The sequence below is a fragment of the Athene cunicularia genome (assembly GCF_003259725.1).
Source record: "Athene cunicularia isolate RWA chromosome 12 unlocalized genomic scaffold, athCun1 chr12_part1, whole genome shotgun sequence".
NCBI lineage: Eukaryota > Metazoa > Chordata > Aves > Strigiformes > Strigidae > Athene > Athene cunicularia.
The window spans coordinates 8,317,020-8,343,927 of NW_020799116.1; the positions used below are offsets into that span (position 1 = coordinate 8,317,020).

Here is a 26,908-nt window from a genome sequence, read left to right on the forward strand (position 1 = left end):
CAAATTTCCTGGACTTTTACAGGCACAATTAGCACACTGAAGGGCAGAAGAAAACTAGTAGGAAAAGCTAACAAGTATAGAAATGTAGATGGAGAAGTCATTAACATTTCATTTCTTCTATACATATACTCACACACATACACACACACAAAAATGACTCTCCGCTGGGAATGTACACATCTTGAAAATCTAAATTACACACTGAGAATAGGTTTGTGTTGCAATGTACTGCAAGAAATTTTCAAGTTTATAGTTGGCAAGAAATTAGCATTTACTATATAGAGAGACAACATGATAGAGTATATTTTGCTCTTTATGCTAAACTTCCATTGATTGCCATGGGAATATTCTATGTGTGGAAAGGCGGTAGGAGCTGTGCCTTTAACAGTAAACAACAGTGATAGTCAGTGATGTTTCTGTCTGCACTGAAATAAAGTGCTAATAAAAAAAATCTGTGTTCTTATTGTTTAAAAGCCACAGTCGATAGATTTTTATTTTCCCTACTGACTTGAACAGTAAACTTCTGTAAACAAAATCTGACGTGCCTATCTTATTAAATGTAATTTAAATGAGCACTCTGAAAAAAAACAAAGATGCCTTCAGTGAAAAGATGCAAGGGATGGGACTTGGAAAGTCTCAGGCAGCACTGCTTTTCCCATGTAATTTTGGGCATGGTTCTTGAGTTTTCTGTTCCTTGCAGAAATATTGTGGATCCACGTTCACATGAGGTGCTTGGGACAATGAGAAAGAGAGGTTGTGACAGGCTCGGCATTGTGCCCGCTGGAGCTGCTGTGGCTGTGGGTCCTGTGCTTCAGCGAGGCGTACCCAAACCAGGCTGGACCCAGAGAAACACCCTCCCAGCAGATCGGGAGCCTAAGCAGGAGCTGCACAATTCCCTGGTGCCTCCTCCCTCCCGCTGAACTCCCCTGCATACCAATCAATGTCTATTTTCCTTCCAACACCAGCCGGGAATTTTAATGACCATTAATGGGATTTATGAGTAGGCTTCAAGGGTAACGCAGACCCTGCCGTGGCACACGGTGCGTACTCCACCCACCCAGACGACCCGACCAGACGTCGCTTTTATTTGGCAACCAAATTTGTCCCTGAAGTTAGCAGCAGATTTGGGTGCAGGTATAAGCCTGCACATAGCATGCGGAGCACCGGCTGCAGCAGATAAAGACGGAGAGAGGAGCCAGTGTGCCTCTGCTGCGCTCGGGATCACGCCTGGGGAAACGCGCTGTGGTCCAGGCTGGCCTGAGCATCCGCAAATGTGCAGCTGCAGATACTTCTGTAAATAGCTCCCAATAAAAATAAATCTCCAGAATGAATAACTGCAGGCTGTACACTTTGTATCTATTACTGCTCACTGTGCTGATAGAAACTCCCCAGCAAGTCTTCCTTGTTTTATTCAGGCGAGCAGATTTCTATTGGAGTTAATGGCATGACTGTCATGTACAGTGAGCTGGATTTGTGCATTGTTTTGCCCCAAGTAATTTTATAGGCGAGTGAATCCCATGACGAGCCGATCGGATGTCCTGCACAATATGAGCTGTATAACTTTGTCCCGTGACTCCTGTGTGAAGCCTGACTGTTACTAACTAATTCTGCAAGTGTGGTGTACTCAGGAGGAATTAGCTGCTTTTAAAAATAGATTACTTCCCGTCACATTCTAGTATTTTTACTGAGTGTTTTTCGCACTAATTTTCTGTGTCTCACGGATACCAACATTTCTTAAGATTTTTTTTTTTATATATAAACAACATACGATTAAAAAAAAAAAAAAAAACTGGAAGAAAATCTGTAAGGATAGTGCCAAGGAACTGTGGAGTACTGGAAGTATGAACATTTTTCCGCATTGGTGCAGGTTCAAAATGGATCTCATTTTCCTGAAATCTTTACATGAAGAGGGAACACAAGGGGAAAGAAATCGCTGTAATGGCTATTAAAACCTTTCAGGTCGACCGTGCTGGTAAGATGTGCTGCAAGGACTGGTTCAGCATCTCTGTCTCAGGGACGGTTCTGGTGCAGAGAGCAGCATTGCCCAGAGAGGGCTTATGAGCGATGGCAGATCTCTGTGCAGGCGATACAGGACCAGCCCAAAGCCTAAACTTCTGCCATAACATCACCTTAATGAGCCCACTCACACCCTCTCTTACAGTGGCAATAGAACATAAAGTATATGTTGGAAGATAAAGGATACCCTTTTGCCTGTTAATGGCTTGTGATGGGATATTCAGAATGACTCTGACAGTCTCATCCTCTCTCCCCTACAAAGAACACCCGAGCAAGAGCTATTCATTTGGCCTTGCCTCAGAGAAGAAGGAGGCTTTCAGCTTCACGATTAAATCTATCTAAACTGCTTAAAAAAGAGTCTGCACTTTCATGCTAGAGCAATTTGCGTTAAGTTTTTGCCAAGCAATTTTTTTTTTTTCAGGCATGTTTTTTTGCTTTATTCTGTACATGAATAGAGTCCAGGTAAAATATTTTTAATTCATTTCAGGCTGGATTAGTTATTGGAAAAAAAGTGATATTTTTTTTCCTTGTTGTTACTTGATTTAATTAGTGCTCTGTTTTTAAAGTGGCAAGCCAAGCTTTGCCAAGTCTGGCTCTCTGACTCATGGTAACAGGGTTTTATAGCCCCACCTGCATCTTAGAGAATGAAAAAAGCCCCAAAGCTTTATTTTTAACTCCACGTACATACCTCGTCCATTCCATTAAAACACACACACGTCCTATTGCCCACTGTCTGCCCAGCACTGGTCTGCGGGGGGCTGAGCTGGAGCCCACCGAAACCCGCGGTACTGGTGGTCTCTGGGATTTGCGGGAGACCGCTGCTGCAGGCAGGGATGGAGGCAGGCAGGGAATCTCACGGGTTTGCCACAGACAGTGCTGAAGTGAGCTTGAGGGAGAGAGAGCTTTTAATTTTGTATTGCTAATAGTCTTCTTCTGTTACAGGAATTTGTGCCTTTGCACCCCTCCAGCAGCTGAGCACCACGTGGGTAGATCCAGGACTGCCTGCAATGGGTGACCCAAAACCTCCTTATTTACCCAACCTCCATGTGAGGTCTGTGAAAGAGAAAAGATGCCATTGCAATTCCTCTTTTTAAATTTTTTTCTCTTTCTTCTCCCTTTGTCAAACCAGAGTCCCACGTCTGTAGCTGTGCTTTGCACTCCTGGAGCACGTGCAGACGCTGATGGAGGCTGCCGGGATGAGCATGCTGATGAGCACGTGTGTGCACACCCGGGCTGGGGTCCTGGCCCCACATCCCCCTTCACAGCTCCCTGACCCTGAGGCAGGTCTCCTTCCTTGGGCTAACCACGAACCTGGGTGAGAAGCTTTAATCTCATTGGAAAAACGTCATATTTACCGTTGCTGAGGTATTTTGCAGGATGGGGCCTGTTGGGGTGGATCTCTTCGGTTTGAAAAGGTTTAGGGTAAAAAAGCTTTTTTAAATTATGAAAAATGACCAAGTTTTGACATTGGAAATTTTCCCTTTTTTCTTTGAAATTTTTGTTACTTTATTCTCTAGGCTAAAACCCAAAAAATTCCGTAAGGTGAAAAATTGAAGAAAAGATTTCATAATGATCCAAATACGTGATTTGCTTTAACTCTGCTTTTTTCCTAATGGTCAGCTCAGAAATGTGGGTTTTTTTTTTTAATCCCTCCTTTCTTTATCCTGAACAGGGGCAGAAAAATCCCACTAAGATGTTAAATACTCTGACAAGGTGGGAGAACTCCCATCTCTCCAGGCTCTGCAGGGAACAATCCTCCTGTGAAGGTGCTGGGGTCTGCCCCCTCCCTCCCTTTGTTGCTCCCAAACCCTGGTGCTGGAAGACAGGGGATGGAGAGGGAAGTTCCCAGAGCTGGCTGATTCCCTCTTCCTGCATCTCTCAGGCCCAGGATAACCTGGCACAGAGCTTGCTTGCCCATTCTCCCATCACTTTGCTTCATCCCGTTGGCCCGCAAGGGCCCCGATTCCTGCTCTTCCCAACGCCGCTGGCAACCTCCCCACTGGCTTTGGCAGGAACGGGCCTTTCGCTGTTGATTTTTTCCCTGTCAATCAGTTACTTTGACATCTAAATGTCAAATGACACCACATGGCATTTTTTTTTTTTTTTGCTTGTAATTTAATTGCAAGCACAAAATGGTGGGTGCAGCACGAAGGGTTTCGAGAGAATGTATCATTAGCAAATTCAATTAGCTGGCACTTGTGCTTGCTGGCATGGAGGGCTCTGATGGTGCCAGGGAGGCTGCTGCCACTCAGAGGGGGCCACGGCGGAGCGGCAGATCTCCCAGGATTTCTGGCTCACCTTTTCTTCCTACCCTTTGGGAGCGGGAGAGCCGTCCCTCCTAAACAACCCTAGAGAAGAGGCTGTACAGTCAAATTCTCCGTCTGCAATGATAATAATACAAGGGTCTCTCCTGCTTCCAGGAATTGTCTTACTGTACCAGCAGATCAGCATTTCTTCAATTGTAACATCATTCCTGGAAATAGTGTTACATGACATGCCCTCGCTGCCTGTCTCGGTGTGAATGAGAATACAGCAAAGCTCATGTTTTCCATTGTTGAAATACTAGCATAAATCTTTCACTAATGCACTGCTGTCTTTTATTATAACAGTCACTGCAGCATAGAAAAGTACGTCAAATCTCTCCTTGTTGGTACAGTCAGTTGTTGGCATCGCCCTGACATGTTGTTTCTTTCCTTAAAATGGCTTTGTAAAGGGACTAAAATGAGTTGCTCAGCCTCTGGCAGCACCTTTGCGTGTTTTGACAAATCTGAGGTTTCAATGTTGTACGTAAGAAGGTTCAAAACAGTGGGGAAACAGAGTCCTAATGATAGGTTTTGACAAAAGTCAGCCCCATGTCAGAAGTGATAGTTCCGGATCGGATTGTCAGGGCAGATTCTGTGCTGGTGCCTGCACAGTGAGAGGGAGGTGGTGGGAGGGCTGAGGGCAGGTGCCTGGGGACGGATCTCCCCTAGGCCACAGGGTGTCTGGGAGCATCCATCCTGTGCTGTCTGGGTGCTCGTGCATCCTCTGCAGTGCCTGAGGATGTGGAGGACTGCGTCCTCCCCTGACAGCCATTAGCAGGGGCCCTCACTTCAGCATGTGGATGCCAGCTTGCAGGAACCAAGGATAAGGCACATCTATGTTTTAAGTCCAAATCAGCTGTCCTTTGCAAGGGACAGATTTAGGCTGACCTGAGAGGGCAGAGGTTTGGGACCTGATTTTGTGCTTTCTGAGGAGAGGCTGAGATTGCTCAGAGATATGAAGGTACCCTTGTGCTTTGTGTTTCCCCTTCAAAACTGAGTATTTCTGTTGTGTTGGAAGGGGAGATAACAGCTGGAGACTTGATGTTGGTTAAGCAAATGGTTAGACAGTGAAATAATAAAATCACATGGAAGTAAGGAATTAATGACTGAGCATCCTGTAGCCCTTTGTGCCTTCTCCCATCATTTCTCTTGTGGTGTTGTTGCCTTATGTTCTAAGCTCCTCAAACAGGCTTTTGCCTTCTTGGATGTCTGTGTGGCCCCTTGCGACTTTTGAATGCTCCCCAGTAGAAGAAATTACTCCTCCATGATGAAAGGCTTCACCACATCTTCCAGCAGCACCAGGAGCTGGGGCTGCCCTGCGGAGGCACAAGCACCCAGTGGTTCCCCCCAGGCTGCCAGGATCAGCTGTCGGGGAATGATCCCTGATAAAAGAAACAAACTATGGAGGGGTAAAGTTAATTGGGGTAAGGTCTCTTCATCTGTAAAATGCTTATCTTCACTGCTCTTCCTCTGAGCAGTGCTTGGCTGGTGTCTTGCTGTCTCTCTCGCTCTATGTGCAGTGCAGGATGCTTCCAATCACCCGTTCCAGCCAGGACACTGCTTAAAAATTGCTGTGCTTCTCTCTCTGCAACAGGGGAATGCAGCTCCTCTCAGCTCCTTTCAAAGCAGCAAAGTGCACAGCCTAAGTCAGCTCTCCCCTTGGTTCACTTTCTCTCCGAGCTTTGCTCCTTCTGGGCAAGAAGGAACTTCTTCCTACCTGTAAGGCCTTCCTTCTACATCCCAGATAGGGAAAAGCTGCTTCTTCTGAAGCCAAAGACTTTCCTTAGGTGTGGAGAAGAGCTTGTCTCTTCGGTCCCTACAGGACATTGTGGGCAGCATTGACAAACCACTGCAGAAGCTCAAGAAGTCCTCTTCAAAAGGAGGATAACTCACGTCCTGTATTTTCCTGTTTCTCTGCCTCTTGGTTTCCAAACTGCGTGGTTCAGAAGTGGATGTCCCTTCAGTGCCCAAGACAGCTGTGTTAAAGACATACAAACATTTTCTTCCAGATGGGGAAACTGAGGCAAGAGTCTTGTGTATGTCGGCAGGGTTGCCAAGGGATTCTGTGGCAGTACTGAAATTAAATTTTGCCTCAGATGAAAGCTTTCTCCTCGGGGCATCAGACAGCCTAATCTCTAAGCAGACATTGCAAAACAACTGCAGTTCCTCAGGAGCACGAGCTCTGCCCCAGCCCTTCTTCAAGGGCGCCGTCAGAAGGGATGTCCCTGCTTCCCAGGGGTGCTGCGGGGTAACTTTCTGATGTCCCCTGCAAAAGACTGCAAAGCATTTGGCATAGGTGCAAATAAGCAGAAAGCGTTTGGCAAAGCTCCCTGGCATTTTTTATTTTTTTTTCCACTCTGTACAAGATGTTTTACAGCCTTTGTGAGCCCGTATAGATGCTGGTTTCTGGCATGTGGTGTGCTGGAGACTGCAGGCTGTTGCTGAAGCCTCGGGAGTGCAGCTGGCCTTTAAACCCGGCTTTATAGGAAGGAAACTCTCTGGTCCCGCTGGAGGGAGGTACGATCTTGTGATACTTAGTGGAAATAGAGCAGGTTTAGTTTGGTCAAAGGGGGAGTATTTCCAAGGAAACATGAGGTTTTTTAGGAGTGTTCCAATGCCAAGGCAATTCCAACATTTTTCAGTCCAATTGTCTTGCTTTCCAAAGCTAATTTTATGAGGAGGCCCTAAAACGTGAATGAGGAGTGAGGTTGTTCAGCCTGAAAAATAAAATTAACACCAGCATGAAAAGGATTGAAGCCCAGAGAACCGCAAGTGTCTTATTTTTTTAACTGAGTGATGCAAAGGCTCAGCTCAAGATGTAACTGATGTCCATTTGAAATAATGTATTTCAGACTTGCCTATGAGAAGAAAGTAAAGTTCAATCTGTTTGGATGGAGGCAAGCACTTTTTTAGTGCAATAAAGGAGAACAGTGATGTTCTTCTCTTCCTTCTCTCATAGGACTTTCTACCCTGTCCTTGGTCCTCTCCCCTCAAACCTGCCATTTCTCTCTCTTTTGGGTAGGTGACTCCATCCCTCACAGGTTAGTCTGTCCTTCATTTTCTTTCCATTTCAGTGCTTAGCACCATTCCATTTCTCAAAGTTAAACAAAAAAAGGTATGCCACTAGCCAGGAACAAGATTGGACCGTACCACCTCCCTCCTCAAAACTAATGGTCACGTTTCTCCTTCTTGCCAGCAACTTTGGAGTTCAGCTTGAGTCTCTGTACTTTGTTTTGTGCCTTATATGCATTCTGATCGCCTCTCTTTCTCTTTCCCGCGCCAGCCCTGCACACCAGATCACTCTGTTGCTGTAGGCATCTCTGGTAAGTCACCTCCAGGGTTTCAGAAGGGTTGTTAGAGAGCAGTGAATGACAAAACCGGGGTAACCTGGCTTGTGATGGATGGCTGCAGGGACTGCCAGCAGCATCTGCTGTAGGTAAACCAGAGCACTGATATTTATACCGCTTAAGTTGCCTCACTCCCCTGAGTGAACCTCCACGGAGTTGCTTTTCTAGGTGTGACTGTTTAGAGTACAGTCCTCCCTGTAAGTTAGATATTCTGCAATAAAATAGACTTCAGCAACTTCATTGCTATATATAAAGTTTCCCTCAAACCTTTTTCAAACTAAGTCCTGTCTCCTCCCTAGGAAGCATCTGCTTCCCATTGCCAAATTCTTCTGCGTTCCTGTCCCTTTGGTCGTGTTTTCTCTGAATCCTTTAAAAAATGTGCATTTTGGCTGCGCGGTCATGCCAAGGAGTGTGAGAGTTTGCACATTTCGAGCAGGGATTGGCCCGCCTCGAATTGGTGCATCCAGAGAACCTGTCACAAGTTCCTTGAAGCACTTCTGCCTTCTGTTGTGCTGGCACCAAGCTGACGGGCGCTCATTTTGCATGTCTCGGCTCCACGCTTGGCTGGTGAGGATATTTGCAAGGCTGGATATTTCTGGTTCTACTCCACAGAAACCTTAAATGGAGTATTTGCTGTGCCCTGCCTTACAAAAAGGAGCCTAGTAATAAAACTTTGAAGGCTCCTGTTCAAAACCCTTATGTCAGACCTGCCTGGGTGGTGGTATGTCTCTCTCCCTGTTTGCTGAAGGAGTTTCTGAATTTTTGGCAGTCGCCACACTCCCTTAGCTCCCCTGCAGCTCTCCTTGCTTTGCCTTACCAATGGGTTTTGTAGGGCTTATTTCTGCCATTCCTTTCTATACTATTTAAGCCATTTTTCACGCGTAGATTCAAAGATTTGGAAGTAGCCTGCAAGGCTATTTGCCATTGTGCAGGACTGCACTGATGCTGTTCCCAAAGCTTTGAACCACCCCACAGGGCCAACAGCAGAAAGTGCTTATGGCCTGAAACCCCAGAGCAGGACATTTTCCATGAAACCATGTCTTTGGAGAATTAAAAGCTACATTTCTGCTCAGCCCCTTAGGACTTTTCCATCAGGCAGTGGCAGAAGGAGCCTGTGCTGACCGATTAGCAAACACCACCAGCTGTAGATCACTATCATGCAGCATGAGCCACATCCCTCGAGGTTACCAAACTAGAAGTGACAGCATATGGATGCAGGTCTATCACCTGTCTCATCTGTCAGTGGTGACTTAATTATCTGGCACCTGGAATCCTCTTACTGCCCAAACAGAAGTAAGAGGAAGGAATGACTGATTTAAAACCTCCTTTCTCTGAGTAGATGCCGATCTTGTGTTGCCAGATAATTTCAGTGGTGCCTTCTGACCTTAAGAGGGATGAATCTAAGCTAAATATCAGGCATTTGGATCTTGGCAAAGTTCAGATTTCCAAAATGAAGAAATACAAATAGCTCAAAAGGCGACGCTGCGCCTTCTCTGGATGGCTGAACAAGTGCCATTAGCGCTTGAGTGTATTCCCAACTAGATATAAAAGGAATCAGGAGTGTTAAGGAAAAACAGAGTAAAGTGAATGCCTATTACAGCTGTCGCAATAGGAAAGTTGCAACATTTGCTTGTAGGAAAAGATGCAGAAGCACACAGAGTACCTGTTAGTGCGAGCGAAGCCAGACTTGGGCAGGAATTCAAGTGTTACAGACACAATCCTGAAGGCTATATGCAGAGCAGCGTGACTTTTCCATGATGCTGGTTAAGAAGACGTGCCATTGCAATTTTTTTTTTTTTTTTTTTTAAGGCTGCTTAAGTTTTCTTGGGCCTGTATAGAGTAGACACAGCTTAGGAGTGTTGAGCGCGCCAGGGGACTGAACCGAGGGAACAGCATCCTTGGCTATGTTATAAATACGGCTTGTCCCTTGGCCCCCTCGCTGCAGATCAGATTTCTAGCTGAGGAATAAAGTTCTCAGAGGAAAAAAATCCATCCTTGGTCCCTTTGTTCTGCTTTCCTGTTTGCGGACTTTACAGTCTTATATTTCTCCCTCTTTTGTCTTTAAAATTAGGAGCACTCTGGGTCAGACATAGTCTCCTTCCATGCCTGTAAAACACTGGTCATGACGGAGCCGTTACAGACAAAGATAGGGGGATTTACTCCATCAGAGATTCTGGAGTTTGGGGAAAAATCCTGGTTCATATAGATGTTAGAAAATGAAAGAACTCACGTAGAAGGATTATCAAAGAAAATTAATTCTGGAAAAAAAAAATGAAAGGTTTCTGTTCTACTTGTTATTTTATAATTTAATGAAATGGAACAGACGTTTTTTTTGACCTGAATCTCAAGGACTTCCCAGGCTCCCAGGAAAGCACCTGGGTCGTTCGTCTTTCTGTGGGCTGCCAAAGCCCCATGGAGCCCTCCAGGGAAAGGAGCAGTTCCCAGTGTCGCCTTGCCTGTGATGCTGCAAGGTCTGCTTTAGAAAATGGTCACTGTGTCATGAACAACCATTTTACTGAAAAATTTCTGCTCAACTTTAGCTCAGAATAATTGCACAGATTCTAAAGGCTTTAACCAATAATGCTGGTTCTGGTCTTGTCTTAAGAAGGTCTCTGTCACAATTAATCTTTGCCCACTCCCCATCATTTCTTGTTTCTTGGAACGCAGAGGCATTGCCATAAACATCAATGAGTATAAATATGGATTTCTACGTACACATATACACTCAAGTGTGCAAATTGATATTTTATCATACCATACCCTATTGTGTCATATAACTTAATATAATATTGTGTATATGCAGTGAGAAGACACATTTTTTCTGGCCTGGTTAGTTAAAGTGAAGCATCAAAGGTTAATTTCTTTCTGTCTGAAATTTGCACGAAGTAAGTTAGATCTGACTTTACTGTGCCATGATAAACTTTGTGTAGTATATCTTGTATAAAGGTAAAATACATTTTCCATGACTTAAACCTTTGTGGATCGGCGCTATGCTAAGGGCAATTAGATTTAACATCCCTGGAAGCTTCAAAAGCATTTTAAAGGACTTGCTCTTTTGTTCCAACTCTAGCGCTCAGAGAGACTGAGACATTTTTGGAATGGGTTTTGATGGACTTATATGAAAATTTATATGACTAAGAATTGGATTTGTTCCTCTGGAATATTATGGATTATTTTTATGTTGGAATTACATAAGTGTGCAGAGCTGCATGCAGTTGGCTTAATGTAGCTAAAAATATATCTTTTGATTTCCATTTGGAAAGGTAGCTGGATTTTTCCAGCTTCCCTTCTCAGTGATGACTTTATGGTGTGTATGGGTTATAGATTATAGGAAAAATTGAAATGCATGGTAAAATCAAGCGTTTTAAAATGGATTAATATTTGATTATATCTTTGAGAAAATGAATATTGATGCATGTCCTTCTCCACTCCTCATTCTGAACTGTGTTGAAATCCCTCACAAATGAAACTTATTTCAGAGAGACCATCTGGATGTAAACGAGGACAGGAGTGGGCAGTGTGTGAGGAAGCAGAAATCTCCAGGAGCTGGGGCAAAGGCCCACTGATGCTCGTCCTCTTTTCATACCATGGCTCATTTGCCTCTGGTGCAGCAGAAATCACAAAGATTACCCTGACAGGAGAAAACCGTTCTGGGGAGCAATTGGAGATCATGAGCAAGTCACAACCACTGTCAGTTATATTACCCAAAGCTACCCCATCTCTCTCTGCTTCTTAATCCTTTACCTCTCTCTCTCTCTCGTTCTCTCTCTCTCAAACAGACATTGTTGGACACTGTACTATCCAAAGAAATGCTTCTTGGAGAGAGATTTTTCCGGCTACGTTTTTTATGAAAAGGCTCATGAAGTGCAGGGTAAGCTCTCTTGTTCCAAACGAGAACAGATTAGAAAACCTGATCCTTTTATTTTAAACAATTGGCTGTCCCATTTAACACTAAACTTGGGCACATTTTGCTTCACCCTCCATGTGGAGCAAAGATATATTACAACGTTCCAAGAGTTTTTAGGAGCTGAAACTGTGGTTCTGCGGGCAGCTTTGCTGTTTCCTGAATAGAAGAGTTTGTGTGTATGATGACTGTATCAAGTGATATGGCACATTGACTCTCTGAGGGGATGAGTGACGCAAATTTACTGCAATAAAGATGGACAAAGGGTGTCCCTGTAAATTAACTGCACACTTGTCATTTACCTAGAACAGTACAGTATAAAACTGAGGAGCTAACAGTATGGTTCCACCAGGTTTTTAAATGCTGTGTAAGATAGAACATGTTTTGCAGTATAAAATAAAAATTCTACTTTTCTTTTGCTTCTTCTGTCCCTTCCCTGTATGTGTTCTAAAATGGACATGTCACTTTGGCTGTATAATCTTATCATATTTAGATTTGATTTAAATCCTGTCTCTTCTCAGCTGTGCTTGTTAATGGAATCACTCATGCTTCTTATACAGTTGATCTAATAATATTTTCTTCACTGCTCTCTGGCATTATATTTTACTTCATAGAAATCATGGCAAAACGGGCGATATAAATTGAGTCTGCATTTTAATGATATTGGTGGTGATTTTCTTGTGTGCTTGTATATGGTGCTTTTTTTTTTTTTCCTCTCTCTTTGTACCATGGTCATTTTGATATACTGTGGCATAAGCATGTGAGTGACTGTTTCAGTTGCAAGATTGTCTAACAAGGAAGCAGAATTTTCCAATATTACTTTGTCACTTAAACTGCTCTGCTCAGGCAGGCCATCAGAATGCCCATAAGACATCTTATTTTTTTGCTTTTATTTTATAAGCAGGACACTCTAGTGGCTGTGAACTGGCCTGTTGGAAGTCCACGGTCCCTCTTCAATACAAGGAGAATGGTGGCTAACTACTGGAAAGCGCTAGGAGATGATCAGTCAGTGACTTTTGGCATTTTCTGATTTGTAGTTTTCTTAGATTTCAAATGGAGATTGCTGAATAGACACTTTTTATTTAGTGACAACAGGAGTTCTTTTCTGGATACACACAGGAAGATGACAAATTATATGCTGTGACAATGACTGGCTCTATTTCATTTTATACTTGTGCAACCCCCATGATGGCTTTAATGAGTGAGGGGGAAAGAAGCACAATGAATGTGTCCCTTAAGAGTGAATTTTCTCCTTATTTTAAAGCAGATCTGAGATGCTTACTGCTACCTCAGGAGAGTGAAGCCCTTTGCAGAGGCAGCAGATGCAGTTCAGCATTGCTCTTTCTATTGTGCTTCAACTCTGACCACGGAAGAGCTAGCTCTTGGGACAGAAAGTGCTCTGTTTACACTCAGACCTTGGCATTTTTCCTAAGGGTAGCAATTATAATGGTGTTTTTTGATATGGGCACACATCCATTATGAATTGGCTTGCACCCACCAACTCATTTTGCGCAGGCCATGGAACATGCATCAGATGGCAACAATTCCTGTTTGTGTGCAATGTTAAGGAAATCTAGATTGTTACCAGCAGAATAATGAATTCCATAGAATTGTTCCGTTGTGCAATTATATGAAGTATGCTAAGAGAAAGTGCAGTTTCTCAGAAATTCCTTCTTTATTTTTCTTTCTTTTTTTTTTTTTTTTTTTTAAAAAAAACCCCACAGGAGTGATAGATTATTAATCATGACTGATACTCAGTTACTGTGAATTATAGCGGAGCAGTGCCTAGAAATCCCAGTCTGTTTGGTAAACTTATTTTTTTGCATAATAAGAAACTTACCTTGCATTTAGGAGGCCTAAAATATGACTTGACATAGATGAAGATTAAACCAATGGAACCACCCATTTCATGTAATTAAAAGAAAAATTTTAATAGATACATACATTCTTAATCCAACACTATCATACATTTTTTTGATACTGTACAAGCATAACAATAGGAGAAATACAGTTGTGAACATCTTAATTGTTCCCGTATTTGCTTTCTTCCTGAGAGCCAACGTCTTCTAGAACTCAGCTGTAGCACTCAGCCTGAATCCCTAAGCAGCACTGGCGTTAAGGCAGAGTTGTGCATTGTCTTGACTTGTGGAAGATGTTGGTTATTCTGGTTGTGATTGTTTAAGAGAGTAAGAACGATCAAAATGCGCTAGGAAGCAGAGGAAAGTCAAAGGAGATAATATAATATGCTCCAGCCCTGTATTTGGGGGTGTACACAGGCTAATTTTTGTTGGTCCCATATCTAAAGGGACTCATAGTGTGCATGGAGAGTAAGGCACCAGAACAACATTATGGAAGGGCTCATGTTCAGTCAGAGAGCTTAACTGCCTTTGAGATAACTGGCCTTTAACCTTTTGGAAGCAACCTGAAGCTTTTCACATTCAGTCTATGTGCAGTACAATATTCAGCAAATGACAATTTTTGATGTAAAAGGTTTACATCTTAATCTGTATTGTGGCCTGAGAACATAGTGAAAGGAGGTAAAAAGACATTTTCCTCTCAAGGATGAGACAGCTGGGTCATTTCCAAGAGGAGATCCTTAGAGAGCATCCCATGGCCCCTTCCTGTAGAAGGTAGCAATATAGCTCTTTGCTATTATCTCTGTCTCTCTCTTCCCCCAGCCAATCTGTCAGCGCATTTATGGTGCTGAGGAGAGGCGTCGTGTCGAAGCGATGTTCCCGTTTGCAAAATGGTAACTTCTATTTGTTGTTCTGAAGAGCTGGTTTCACACACTGCGGAGCTGACATCTCTCTGGGAGCACAGCTGAGTCCAACATGTTCAGAACAGCCATCCACCCAAACGCCTCCTACTCAAGTGCTCAGACCTTCCTTCCCAGTAAATAAAAAATACAGAGACAGCCTCGAATGGTTCCAAATATTTCTGTTTCACTGGAATGTCCACCCATGTTCAAATCTGATAAATGGGTATTTCTCTGGCCTAGGAAGTCAGTTTAGTGTAGCAATAGAATGACTCTCCAAAGAGGAAACCCAGTTTCTGAAACCGTTAACGGAAAGTCTGACTGACTTTCTGTGATGTCAATGTACTGAAGGGCTCCTGTGTGACATGAAAATACAATGTTTCAATTAACAATTTTATGACAGAAAACAAAGTCATCATAAGGTGCTGCTTCTACTACGTTGTACAAAACTACACGTTTTTCAAAGTTCCATTGCTCATACAGAAGGCCTCTAAAAATCTACTTCCTAAAACAGGAAACGAAGCAATGTGCCATTGAACACTTTAGGCAAGGAGATATTATTGCATTATTTAAACCACAGCCATACAACAGCAGCTCACAGTATATCCCACGGTGTGATTCAGTTCATATTGTTGGGACATCCTGTCTAGCCATGGCTATGGCTGTGACCATTGCAGTTCTGTCTTTGACTTTACCCATGCCCTGTAGTAGACATGACCTCACTTTTCCAACCTATGGACTACAACATGAAAAAAAAGCTCTTTTGAATAATTATTCCTAGCAAAAGGGTTGGAAGAAAATATTTGTGCCAGTAGTCCTTAATTCAGCTCCACAGCTGATTCACAGAGACCTCACTTGCCATGGGTCATCCCGGTATGGTCAATGTGTATTACCTTGAAGGCTCAGAGCTGGAACAAGACATCCTGACTTGCAAGACAATTTCCCCATCTCTGGGTCCCTCACTGGCAGAATTTTGGGGTATTTCATGCTCTGGTTTCCTCTCATGGGCTCCTTCCAGGCATTGCACGTGAGATCTCGTCTTTTGGATGGCAGCATCAAGAGCAAGGACTGCCAGTGTGCATCTCTATTGGTACTTCTCTATGATATAGTATGTGGGGCAAGTTTTCTCCTTTTCTGACTCTTAAATACTTTTGGTCTGTGTCTTTGTTAATACATACTCACTTGCCACTTTGTCAAGGACAACCTGTGGTAGGAAGTGAAATGATCCAGTCCACTGTGGCTCAACACATTGCACAGGGAGATTAGTTGTGGGATTCAGTATTGGGCGATTTAAGATCAAAACTCTATGGGAAAGTACAAACTGGAGCATTAAAACAGCATTGCCCAGCCCAGGGTGTGCGAAGCCAGTGCCTCCTGGGTGGCAGTAGTTAGCGCTTTTTGGGGTGGGGTCCAGACCCAGCTGGCAGGCTAGCTCAGGTGTGGCAAGTAAGCACTTCATTCTTTTAGGTGGCTGCAACTCACAAGGTGATGTCACAATTAAAATAAGAAAACCTCTTTTACTCCCCACCCATGTCCTGGAAGGAGCACAGAAACAAGGTATGCTGGGCTGCTCACTATATTTCTAAGGTTTGTTGTCCTTAGATCACCGAGTTTTGTAAGACACCTGTACAAAGATCATGAGCAGTTCTTCCTACTTAGTGATTTTTTTTGAAAACATGAATTTTCCAGAAGGGTGTGAGGGGGGTGGGTAAAGGAAAATCACATGAATCTTTGTTTCCATTAGATATTCATGTGTCAGGACTACAGGTTCGAAACTCTGAATATTAAACAAGTGGCTTCAATGATTTCAGCAATGCTGAGTATCCCACCACCTTGTCCAGGATTCTTGTTTGGCATTCCCCAGGCACTTCTGCACCGAGATCGGTGGGGGTTTGGAGAGAAGTTTTGGTGCCTGTACAAAGCAAACACTGTCTTTGGTGTTAGTCTATAAATACCTAATGTAAGCAAGCAACTCTGTATTTTCCTGTGTGCTTAATACGTGCGTTCTACTCCCTCAGGCAGCTGAATTTACATGCTTTTGTTGTCATATGTGTAACGTGCAATATGTATTTCCTTTTTATTAATCAGGCCTGCTGTCAGAAAAGAGATAGAGGGAGTTTGAAAGCACAGCCAGGATAGATACTGTCATTTTGTAATCTTTTGTGCACAGGTGGAAATGCCTGTTTCCACTAAAATAGGTGACAACGTTCTGCTGCTTGCAGAAATCTTACAAATGAAAATCAGGCGAAGGAGTTACTGGCTATCCATGGGGTAATTCTCCTCTGGAAGTGTGCAGTCAATTCCCATTTAGGCTAATTACACTTAAGGAGCCCTTTCCTATAACTAATGAACAATAGGCCTAACCTGTTATTACATAACCATAGGCACGCACTTTAATACACTGTCGAATTGCACTACCCTGTTAAAATGCTTCCTCTACAAAATTCACTGGAGATTTTTAGGGACATTTGCTGTAATTACTGCTAGCATGGTTTCTAATTCATTTAATTTTCTTTTCTACCTAAACTGAGCATATAAGTGTGTTTTAAGAGATTGAATAAATAAATTTTTAATTATAAGATGATGCTGCATCATACATTATTAATAATAACCAACAATGTGTAATACATGTTTAGGTATGAATCCATTAGGAAGATGAACTAATATATATCAGTCCTAAAATAATGTCCTAATTTGTCCTGTTTATGAATGGGGAAATCCATGTTTAAAGCAATTAGAGGTTTATAAAAGCCTTGGATTGACAGGGAGTAGAGCATCGAGCACACTTGGCACTTAGGAATTCTGTTGTCTATTGCAAAGAAGACCCTTTTTTGCCCTTTATTGGTTTCAGCAGTTTTTGAAATCATACAACCAGAATGGTACAGATATACAGACCTCCGGGGTGGGAGCAGCGTGATGAACAAGTCCTGGTTGGCAAACACTCTGGTTATTATTGTTATGTTTTCTTAAAAAAAAAAACCCAAAACCAAACAACAAAAAACCCAACACTCCTTTGTATTCTGTCAGTTCACTTTCAGGCAGTTTTCAGGAATTTTGCCACTTATTTTCCTATTAGCGATAGCAGACTTCGGAAATCTCCATAGCAAGTTCCAGGCATTCACCAGTCTCGTGGCAGGACTCAAAAAGGCTGCAATCGATGTCACAGTCACAGTTGCAGTCGTTGTTTGTGTGGTCTTCGTTGGAGGTCTGGTAGTATCTATTGGATGGACAACAGGTATCTGTCAGCCAATGTTCACAGGTATCAGGCAGCATTATAAGACAGTCCCAAAATTGGCAGAACAAGCAGGCCAGGATAAGTGTTGCGCATTCATCTGAGAAAAAGGAAAAGCAGCAAGACATAAGAAAAGGGGCGTGCTTGATTACCCAGGTTCAGGCTGGGTGACTACACAGAAATGAGATGCCAGAGAGCACACAGGGCAGGCTGAAAATACATTGATGATAACTACTTTCATAAAGGCAAATGAAAGGATATATTTTCTGACTTGTTTGTTCTGGAAGAACAACAGCGGCATGAAAATAATTTGAATGAATATACACTGTGCTGTGAAGTTCAGAGGAACAAGTACTCTGAACTAACCTTATGGTTGGACTTGATGATCTTAAAGGTCTTTCCTAACCTAAATGATTCTATGATTCTATACTCTTAAAGTGTTTGGCTGTAAGTTTCAGCACAGGAGTGAACCCCATTGCAGCAGGGATGCTCTGCTGGGGGCTTTGCAGCCTTGCAGGAGTTTGGAAGTGCTGCTGCTTTGTGACGTCACATGTGTTACCTGACCAATGCACATGACACTGGAGTTTATTTTCTTTTTCAGAAGAGTTTTCAATTAAAGATAAAAACCATCATGTTTCTCCTACTCTTTCCCACCTTTTCATTCACAGACTTGTTAGTTTTTGAAAGGAGAACAAAAGTTTGGAAAATAGTGTCAGCTAGAATGTGTGTCTGGAGCCAGTCGATATGCCTGAAAACTTGGTCACTGTGACAAAAACTTTGTGTTATATTTGTTCCCCTCAAAAATCAACTAATTAACTCCCCACCATTCAAACTACAGCATCTGGGGAGGCTGCCTCCGGGTGCAGCAGGGTGCGGAGCAGGTGTGAGATTCTGACTGTGTGAATCCAGTTGGAGCGCAAAGACCCAGACCTTTCAATATTTTTTTTTTCCCTCCTTGTTTTTGGAAAGGAAAAATGCCTTCAACAATATGAATGCCTTTTCATTGGTTCTTTCAGGAAAGCATATGGTTATAACCACATTTCTTGCCCTAGGATGACTAACTGTGAACTCATTCAACTGCATTGGTTCTGTTGTGGCATTTTCTATCTCACGTAACATAAAGTTCACTGCCAGGAAGTTTCCAGAATTATGCTCTTTTTTTTTTTTTTTTTTTAAGAAAGCTTTCTTGATGAAAAACAAAATTAAGAAATCATTCCAGCTTTTTTATTAAAAAAAAAAAAAAAGCAGTTAAAGCAGGTAGCAAGAATAAATAGCATGTGGTTGAACTTCTAAGTAACGTATCATCACCAATGTTATCAATTTTAATACATATTTAAATATGTCAAGATCTATTTAAGTTCAGACAAGCACAACTAACTTCTAAGTCAGTTCTGTAGAATAAGAATGACTAGATTTCGATGATACTTAGTAAATTCATGCTTATATTTTTTTTTTAACTAAATGAACTGAAATAATTATAAAATTGAAACATTTTATAAGGTGACACTGGTGCATTTAATTGTATGAAATTTACACTGTAGAAAATGTAATAATTTTATCCAGTAGTCCTTGATGTAATTAAGACTATTCTTTTTAGGTATTTTATGTTTATGAAATTTCCTTCCTATGCATAGATGTGAGAGATGAAATTCAGAATTATTTATCAGTTAAGGATCTTTCAATTTTTTTGTCCTCTCCAAAGATCTATTTTCTAATATCATTTTTTTTTTCCTGAATGTGTTAACCATAATGGTGCTTATGTAATCTGAAGAGAATAGATACAATTCTTAGAGTTTCATCGAGGAAAGAGAGCACACAAAAAGCACAAGATTTTAATAATAAAATAATGTTTCAGCACAGAGCCTGTGATGTGCAGTAAAGATGCTTTTAAATTCCCATCAGAGCACACACCATGAACTGTGATAATGGATGTAACACATTTCGAAAAATCTGCATGTGTGAGGCTTTTTTGTCCTGTTTTAAGTGGGATAATGTATATAAATAATAGATATTAGCAATTAAACATCCATTCCTATGCATTCATTTATATATTTGAAAATAAATTAGCCACAAACTGCAAAAAAGAAGATGCAATCTCCTGTTTTCTCTTCTGTTTTCCCTGCTGTTTGCTAAACGGCATTACTGCATTTATCTCAGTGAGAACAAGGACCTCAGCTCTCATTCCCTATATTAATAGATTAATTAGCACAAAAGAAGAACTTCTAATAATTTTGCCAGCCTGCCTTATCTCTAAATTTTCCTGCTCTTGTTTGGTGGCTGTCAGCTCACCCCCTGCTCATGCAGAGGCTGCCCTGAACAAACCTGGTCCAGAGCTCGCTGAAGCCATGATGGTCACCCTTGGTGAGACCTACGAGCTTCGGCTATGCTCCTCTCTGAGCACAGGCAATAAAATCACCAATTCCCTCAGCTATCACTCTGCCTTCAGAAGTTCTCCATGCACCAGCAAACAGGATTTGGCCTTGTGTGTGTGGAATAAGCAGTAACTTGTCAGAGTAGAGTGAGCGGAGTATACAGTGACAACCACAAATCTGGCTTCCTTTGGTTTTCTTGGCTTCCATCCAGCCTTTAACATTATTAATTGAGCACAGATTGGGGTTTTTTGTTAATTTCCTTCACTTTTAGCTTTTTTAAGGAGTATGAAATCTGTTATTTGTATCACATGGTACACACCTGTGTGCCAGTAATGGTTGAGGGGCCTGAGCAGATAGTCAGCAAACTCAGAAAGTCAGCACACTCAGAAAATAGTGAGTGTTTGGACTAGAGGACAAGTCTCCTAAATGAAATAAATACTTCAGATCCTTCATTAAAATGAAATGTATTCCCACAGATGTATCAGAGACATCCCTTTTATTACGGGATCATTGATACAATAGAGATGGTCATGGCTAATGGTTCCTGGAGAACGTGGCAGTTTATGTTGATCTGTATTTAGAAATTCTTAATTGAGGAATTGTTAAATTATATACTTGATAGATCCCAACTCCATTGGATATAGCACACTAATCCATTATTGCAAAAGACACATACAAGAAACTTCAAAAGTGCTTTTTTTTTTTTTTTTTTTTTTTTTTCCACATCCACTGGAATAACCAGGAATAGCTGGTTCTCAGCATAATTCCACTAACATCAGGGGTGTTATATTATTTAAATTAGCAGGAGTCATGCTCCTTGGCCTGTAATGAGCGTTCACAACCCATTCTATTCCTCAACTCCTGGTTATACTACTGCCTCTGAAACTCTTAAAAAAATATAATGCAGGTATTCGGCTCTTTAACTTGTGCTTTTACACAATGAAAAGGACGAGCACCTTTTTGGAAAAGGAAAGACAGCTCTGATTATTATTAGCTCCCGTTGTGTTTTAGCAGTGCTCATTTGTAAAAATACACTTGAGCTACTGGTCTTCTGCTCCAATTTTAGTTTGTAACTACTTCTCATAGCGCTTTGTTTTCAAATATGCTTTTTCAAAATGCGGAGCATGCTGAACTAACCAGAAGCCCTATCTACACGTATCCACCTGGCCCAGTCATCAGACACAACTTTCTGCAGAAGCAGGGCAGAGTATGAAGAGAGCTCCTCATCCTGACTCACGTGAGTTCTGCAGTGTAGACGGCAGAGAGAGGATTTGGTGATGGGTCAGCAGAACGGCAGGGTTGGATGTAGCGGTTCACACAAGAACTGCCTGTACGATTCCATAGAAATAATATGCTGACCCCCAAACACAGCATCTGTTCAGTGATCACAGCAGGTACTGCAGTACTAATGGCAAAAGCAACAGCCTCTACTACTGGGAAGAAATATGTCCGTGTGAGATATTCTGTTTATCCGATATTGACACTAGTGCCTATGTGCAAATAGTCGTTACAAAAGTACAAATGCTCTGTTGCACTATAGCCTCTAAGCTCCTCTTCTATGGCTTTAATATCACTGACAATTTGAGATAATCTTCTACAGATTCTCATCTATCACAAAAATGTCTGCAGGGCAATTTAATGCTGCTTTTGGCTATGTTCTTGTACCTCCTGTTCAGCATGTAAACATTTATTTCAAGTTAGATACACATAGTGCTCTTGCAATGGGCATTATTTAGAAATCAGCTTAAATGTGATCTGTTTTATAAAACATACCGTCACTGTCTCTCTGATGTACTGATGTGTCTTCTTCAATGTAAGTGAATTCTCTGCATTTCTCCAGGGAAGCAATGGATGATGTGCTCGCATCTGACAATTTCTTCTCATTTTTGGTACCCTTTGATGAAGTGTCTGTGATGCTGAATTCTGCGACAGAACTCATAACAATACCTTTCATAGGCTTTTCATCTGTACGTTTTTCATTTGTAAGCTGGTTATCTGGTGGGATTAAGGAAAAAAAAAAAAAGACTTGTTTGTGATACTAAGACAGAGATCTGAAAGAATAACATATGCAGAATTTCCAAGCCTACAGTTGTTTTCTTCCAAGGCCTAACCCTACTTACCTAATGATTGCCGTCTCTTTACGCAACTAAAGTTTATTCCTAGTAGAAGAATTTGTGAACTTGCATTCTAAGGTTTTCTCTTAAACTCAGAGGACTTAGAGGCTAAGTAATTATTCACTTCAACTGGGTGGGATCAGGTTAGGAGAGAGAACAGAAATATTGCCTCAGTCAACATCTATTTGAATTGTGATATCCTAACTTCAATTTGTGATATAAAAGAAGGCAAAACAATGATCTTGTTATTTTTCAACAGTGGGTTTGTTTCCCTAAATTTACAGCCAACAATGTGTGTGTAGGTGGTACCTAGATGCAGATGTGCCAGCTTGCCATGGCTCATAATCTTGCAGCAAAGAAAGCCAGATGGTATCTGTTTAACATTCAGATTCATTATTTCATAACTTCATCCACACTAGTGTTGTTGGCCTGGAAGTCAACTAGAAGATGGGATACTTCACATGCTGTCAGTGTGCCAGAGAGGCAGCTCAAAAACCAGAGGGAGAGCTTAATTTTAAGTCCCAACTAGGGGAAAGGTTAAAAAGAGTTCTGAGCTCAATTTATTCTTGAAGAACTTCTCAGGCACAGATAAACATGGGTTGATATATAGTTTCACTTACTCTCCGAACTGATCAAGAGGCCAAGAAACACACTCATTCTCTCTATGGCTGGGATGATAAAACCTCATCAATTCTTATCTACAGCTGATTAACTCCTGCACCTCACATCAAGCACAGCCTCACTTTTTATCTCACTTAAATCTTGTGATATGCTTGCTCTTGAGCTATATACAGAAAATCAATCTTTACAAACACCTCAGTTTTGCAAACATTACTTTCTGAGAGGAACGGTAAGTGCTCTTAAAGCAGTTAGTCTGCACTTTGCTGCAAGGAGGCAAAGAGAGACCCTGCATATCTCTTGTTTTTCAGGTACCTTTGACCCCTGATGTATATTAAAGAAAAGCCAAAAAAAAAAAAAAAAAAGTTGAGTGAAACCTTGTTGAGACTGCATTTATGTCCCATAGTATTATTTCAGCCAAAAGGAGGAAATGTGAATGGGATGGGTGGATTGCAAGGAAGGTGAAAAACCACTGGGACCATCAGGCTTGAAGTGGGAGGAAGCAAAGATCTGAGGTCTAACTGGTATCTAGAGCAAGTCCAGTGAAGGCCACCGAGGTGGTGAGGGGCCTGGAACATCTCGTGTGTGAGGAGAGGCTGAGGCAGCTAGGCTTGGTTGGCCTGGAGAGGAGAAGGCAAAGAATGATGCTGGATGCTGTCTTCCACTTCATTGCCAGGGTGATGGAGAAGCCAGACCCCAGGTCCTTCCAGCAGTGCACAGAGGTAAAAGGACAAGAGGCCACTGTCACAAGTGGCAGCAAGGGCAATTGGGGTTGTATGTGGGAACAAATTCTCCATCATGGGAGGTGTAAAGCACCGGGACAGGCCCTGGCAAGGCTGGGGAAGTGTGAAGAGCTCAGCTGGGCGTGGACCTCGGCAACCTGCTCTTACCGCAGTGTTAACCCTCAGCAAAGGCCAGACAAGGTGACTTCTAGAAGTCCCTTTCAAGCTAATTTTTTTAATGATTTCTATGAATCTACTTACAGAATGAGTGAGCAATTCATATATATTTTTACTCATAGATTTCATGCTGTTTTACATCAACTTCATGTGGAAAAATACATAGAAGCAGAAAAGCTGGGTAGAGGTTAGTAGAGTAAGACCTTGGGAGAGAATAAGAAGAAATACTAAGCTATCATTTTCACTTTAAAACACTGTTTTAAAAATGTGTGTTGGCAGATGTTTTGGCTAGATTTTGAACTTGTAATCATGACAAAGTCTACTATGAAGGAAAGGTGGATTTTCCCTGTCCTGGAGAGTTTACAGGTTGGCCTTAGGCAGGAAGTGACCATTGGGATTGAGAAAAGTAGGGGGAAGGAGAGAGTAGGACAGCAATGACAGAGAGGAGTCACAGAAACCCGTAATTGTCAGTTTTTGTGAGCATTACAACAAAGGAAAGCCACAGGCAAGACTTGGGAAGGGCAGGAGAGGCAGTGGCTCCTCCGGGTGTGAACCAGCAGTGCAAAACACAGCGGTGCTCGCCTGGAGGTTGTACACTTTGGTCACAGGAAACCAGCATCCTGGGCAAAGCACACCAGATTTTGCCAATCTGTGATAATCTGTTGATGGTTTCCCCCCCCCGAGTAAGTAAATATAGCGCTTTTTTTGTTGTTTTTCCCTCTCTGACTTCTTGACCAGCATCTTCAGTCCAAAAAGTGAAAATTCATTCATTTTTGATGTGCTTACATGTACAGAAATCACTTTTTTCCAGTGTTTATAAATCAGTGACATGCTAGTTTTTCCTGCATTTTCATTCAATTATATATCATCTCAAGTAAAAGTTGTGCTAACTGAAGTAGCAGAGCTCTGGAGGACACAATGTCCCACTTACGCATTGGATCTATTGGATAGTAATTGATTTGTGAGTCCAGAAGACACATGCCCCACCTGTTATTCAGGTGCCAATCTTACAAATGGATCTTGTTTTTCCAGGCTGAAAGCTACGCACAGGCTGAGTAGCTGAATACACATGGATCAGATTGAAAGGCCTAGGCAAAAATGACGATTTCTATCCTTTTCCACTTTCAAAATTGGCCCCAAAGTCTAAACTGGATATATTTTAAATTGCAATATATCTGTTGAGTTCCCCATTTCTGCAACAATACAATGGCCCACAGAATGCACTTAAGCATTCAATAAACGAGACTGAAAAAAAGAATCAGACAGAGGTAATCAGTAAATGCCAGACTAACATTTACTGTATCCACCAACTTCTACTATTCATGCTTTGAGTCAATTTTTATTCTTGAAGTGCTGTTGAAGAGAAATCAAAACCAGAAATAGAAAGGCATAGACATAACCTGAATTTTTCAATACAGCACCATCAAACAAAAGGGTAACAAAAGCTGTCATTCAAGGACTCTTCTGTTTGTTAAAGCATACTACATCTTTGAAAATACAGTACATTTTAGTGTCAGACTCTTAGTTTGAAAAGCTCCCGTTAAGTAATGTTATACTTGTCTTGTACAGCTAGATCAAGTCTTCATGCAATCACTGTAACAAGCAACTTGCTATGACAAGCGAGATCCTTGCTTCCAGAAAACAGTGCGAGAGAGGCTAAAGCAGTGTACAATTATAGGTCTCCATTTCATTTTTATGCAATTACCTTCAGTTCAGTTGTGGGTCCATCTACATTATGTCTTTTATCAATTTAATGTTTGCACAAAGTGTCTAAAGAAATAAAGATAATGCTAGACAAGCATAAAAAAAAAAAACGGTTAGCGCTTTTTTTTTTTTTTTTTCTTTTATAGTTTGTTGCTGCATGGAACACTAGTAGGTTGAGAGTTTGGAACAAATAAGTGGAGGCAAATAGGCTTTAAAAATATATTGTGTAAAATAGATATTATTTATGGTTATTGTGAAATGAGAATGTAAAAAAAAAAATTAAACTACAATTAGAGATGGGCAAGGGTCAAACTTTGCTACTGTCTTTTAAGACCCCATGTTCAGCTTCAGATATCCACAAATGTCTGTGTTTTTAACATGTAGAAATCATGCACTGAAGTGAAATAAAAGGGAAAAATAAGTGTATCATGATGAAGAAAGCTCAGATTATTCAGTGTTAGACTGTTAGGCAGAGACAGCTAGAGGTAAACCCCCACAATGTGCCATTTTAAAATAGTATCATGAAGCAGCAACTTTCTTCTTCATACAGGGAAGCTGGGGCTTGCCTTGACTGTTGCAGTAGAAGACTGGGATTGTTCACCCATGTTTGTATTAAAGGTAGAGTTAGTCTCAATACTCACATGAAATTTCTATTTTTTTTAGACGTTCCATGATTCAGGAGGCTGACTACGGTGTCTAAATTAATGAAAGTACGAAGTAAATTGCTTACGTTCCACTGATGCCAGCCCCAGAGCTCGCTGGTTAATAGCGAGGAGCAGTGATACCAAGACTGGCATTGATAGTAGGTCCCCTGACCTCTATGTCTCTACGCTGGCTTAGGCACAAAGCTGGAGAATAGGAGGCTGATGTTTCCTAGCGCACTTTTGAAATTAGCTTAGTGGCATATAAGGCCTCTAGGTCTTTTTTTGGCATGAGACAGGGACAGCAGCAATATGTTTTTGTTCAGTTGGACAGGGATGGCAGCAATATGGGTAATGCCAAAGAGTTATTTGATGCAACTGGTTAGCAGGAGTTGCCACTGAAAGAGAAGGAGGAGAACTGATCTATCACCTTATGCAGGGCTCACACACATTTTACAAGCAAAGGACAAGGACGCCTGTGGCTCTTCTTGCCAGTGGCATTTGTTCCAAATCTATCCTGGTAGTGGCCCTTTGCCTCACACCCCTGTGGCAAGGGTTAATGGTGAACTGTGTGGAAAACTCTAGCAGTTTAGGACATGTAACTTTTAAATTTCACCGTGAGGCGTCTTTGTGTATCAGTGCAGCGACAGAACCAAAGGAATGCCTGGCTCATCTCCCTGTCACTGGTTATCCCATGCACCGCTGTCGCTACTTGTCTATTTAATATATCACATGCTCGTCACTGAAAGAGCTGTGTGCCATGTCCGTTCAGTCCCGAGATGAAGCAGGCAGAGCTACATCAGACCCGATGGATGGTAACTTGTAAGTATAAAAGCTTGAACTGAACTCACTTGGTTTGAAATGACTCAGAGTAAAATGAAACCCAAACCCTGGGTTTCGATGGATGTGTTTCAAAAAAGGAGAAGTAAGAAGGAAACCAAACTATGTTTTCTTGCCAGTCTAAAGGACATAATTTGTCTGTCAGCAGCAATGGGGGTGGGGG

General features: G+C 41.8%; 1 protein-coding gene across 1 annotated transcript in view; it reads right to left on the reverse strand.

Annotated features, from left to right (window-relative positions):
- Positions 1-17,379: 17,379 nt before the first annotated feature.
- MDFIC2 (MyoD family inhibitor domain containing 2) overlaps positions 17,380-26,908 on the reverse strand; it is a 46,686-nt gene continuing 37,157 nt past the window's right edge. Inside the window, exons 5-6 of the mRNA XM_026857646.1 lie at positions 21,703-21,924; positions 17,380-17,657 (exon numbers count right to left, since the gene is read on the reverse strand). Of these exons, the coding sequence (XP_026713447.1) occupies positions 17,398-17,657; positions 21,703-21,924 (482 nt within the window). The 3' untranslated portion in view covers positions 17,380-17,397. The remainder of the gene's footprint in view (positions 17,658-21,702; positions 21,925-26,908) is intronic.